At 41.1% G+C, this 1,054-nt stretch overlaps 1 protein-coding gene across 1 annotated transcript in view; it reads right to left on the minus strand.

Moving 5' to 3' along the window:
* The window catches only part of LOC106872908 (papilin), a 151,893-nt gene that overhangs the window by 89,045 nt on the left and 61,794 nt on the right, over positions 1 to 1,054 (minus strand). The window contains exon 22 of the mRNA XM_052978120.1: positions 355 to 549. Coding sequence (XP_052834080.1) covers positions 355 to 549 — 195 coding nt within the window. The remainder of the gene's footprint in view (positions 1 to 354; positions 550 to 1,054) is intronic.

The raw sequence follows: 1,054 nt of genomic DNA on the forward strand, positions 1-1,054 counted from the left end.
GAAATAGAGGGAGAGAGAAAGAGAGGGAAAGACAGAGAGAGAAAGAGAAATAGAGACAGATAGAGAGATAAATAAATAGAGAGAGAGAAAAAGAGAGATAAAGAGAAATAGAGGGAGAGAGAAAGAGAGGGAAAGACAGAGAGAGAAAGAGAAATAGAGACAGATAGAGAGACAAATAAATAGAGAGAGAGAAAAAGAGAGATAAAGAGAAATAGAGGGAGAGAGAAAGAGAGGGAAAGACAGATAGATAGACAAATAAATAGAGAGAGAGAAAAAGAGAGAGAGTAAGTGAGTGCGTAAATGAATAAAGCAGGCAGATCTAGTAGAATGATATTGGTTTAAGGGTTCACTTACCTGATGGTGTCAGGGGCAATTTCTCCTCCTTTGGCTTGCAAACGGCCATACAGGAGTCAACGGTAGGGAACCTGTTAGCGTTTCCCCCGCATCCTCCATAAACAAACCTCTCGCACAGTTTGGTGTCTTTGTTGTAGAAGTAGTGGGGCATATAGGCGTAACACAGGCCTGGTTCAGCGGGCATCTGGCAGAGAACTGGTGATGGGGGATAAATGAAAAAAGTAGTGAGTGAGAGCGAGTGTGATTGGCTTGATAACTGATGAGATGCCGGAACAGATTTCACCCCCGACATCCGAAACTCAGAGTTTTATTATGGCAACCGAATAATTTTCACATTATATTACAGATAAATTCCTCTATTTACATAATATCGAAGTCTCAATCATTCTCTTGTTGTCATAATTTTAATATCACAGATCCCTATGGATCACACAGGTTGTAATCCTTTGAAACATATGTAGGAATAAAGTATGCAATTATAACATGCGTTTTCTCCAATCCTTAAATTCTTATATATATATATATATATATATGTAGTGCCCCTGGACTGGCTCTTGTGCAGGTGGCACATAAAGTACACCATTTTGAGCATGGCCGTTGCCAGTACCGCCTGACTGGCCTTCGTGCGGGTGACATGTAAAAGCACCCACTACACTCTCTGAGTGGTTGGCGTTAGGAAGGGCATCCAGCTGTAGAAACT

This window comes from Octopus bimaculoides, chromosome 30 (genome assembly GCF_001194135.2).
Source record: "Octopus bimaculoides isolate UCB-OBI-ISO-001 chromosome 30, ASM119413v2, whole genome shotgun sequence".
NCBI lineage: Eukaryota > Metazoa > Mollusca > Cephalopoda > Octopoda > Octopodidae > Octopus > Octopus bimaculoides.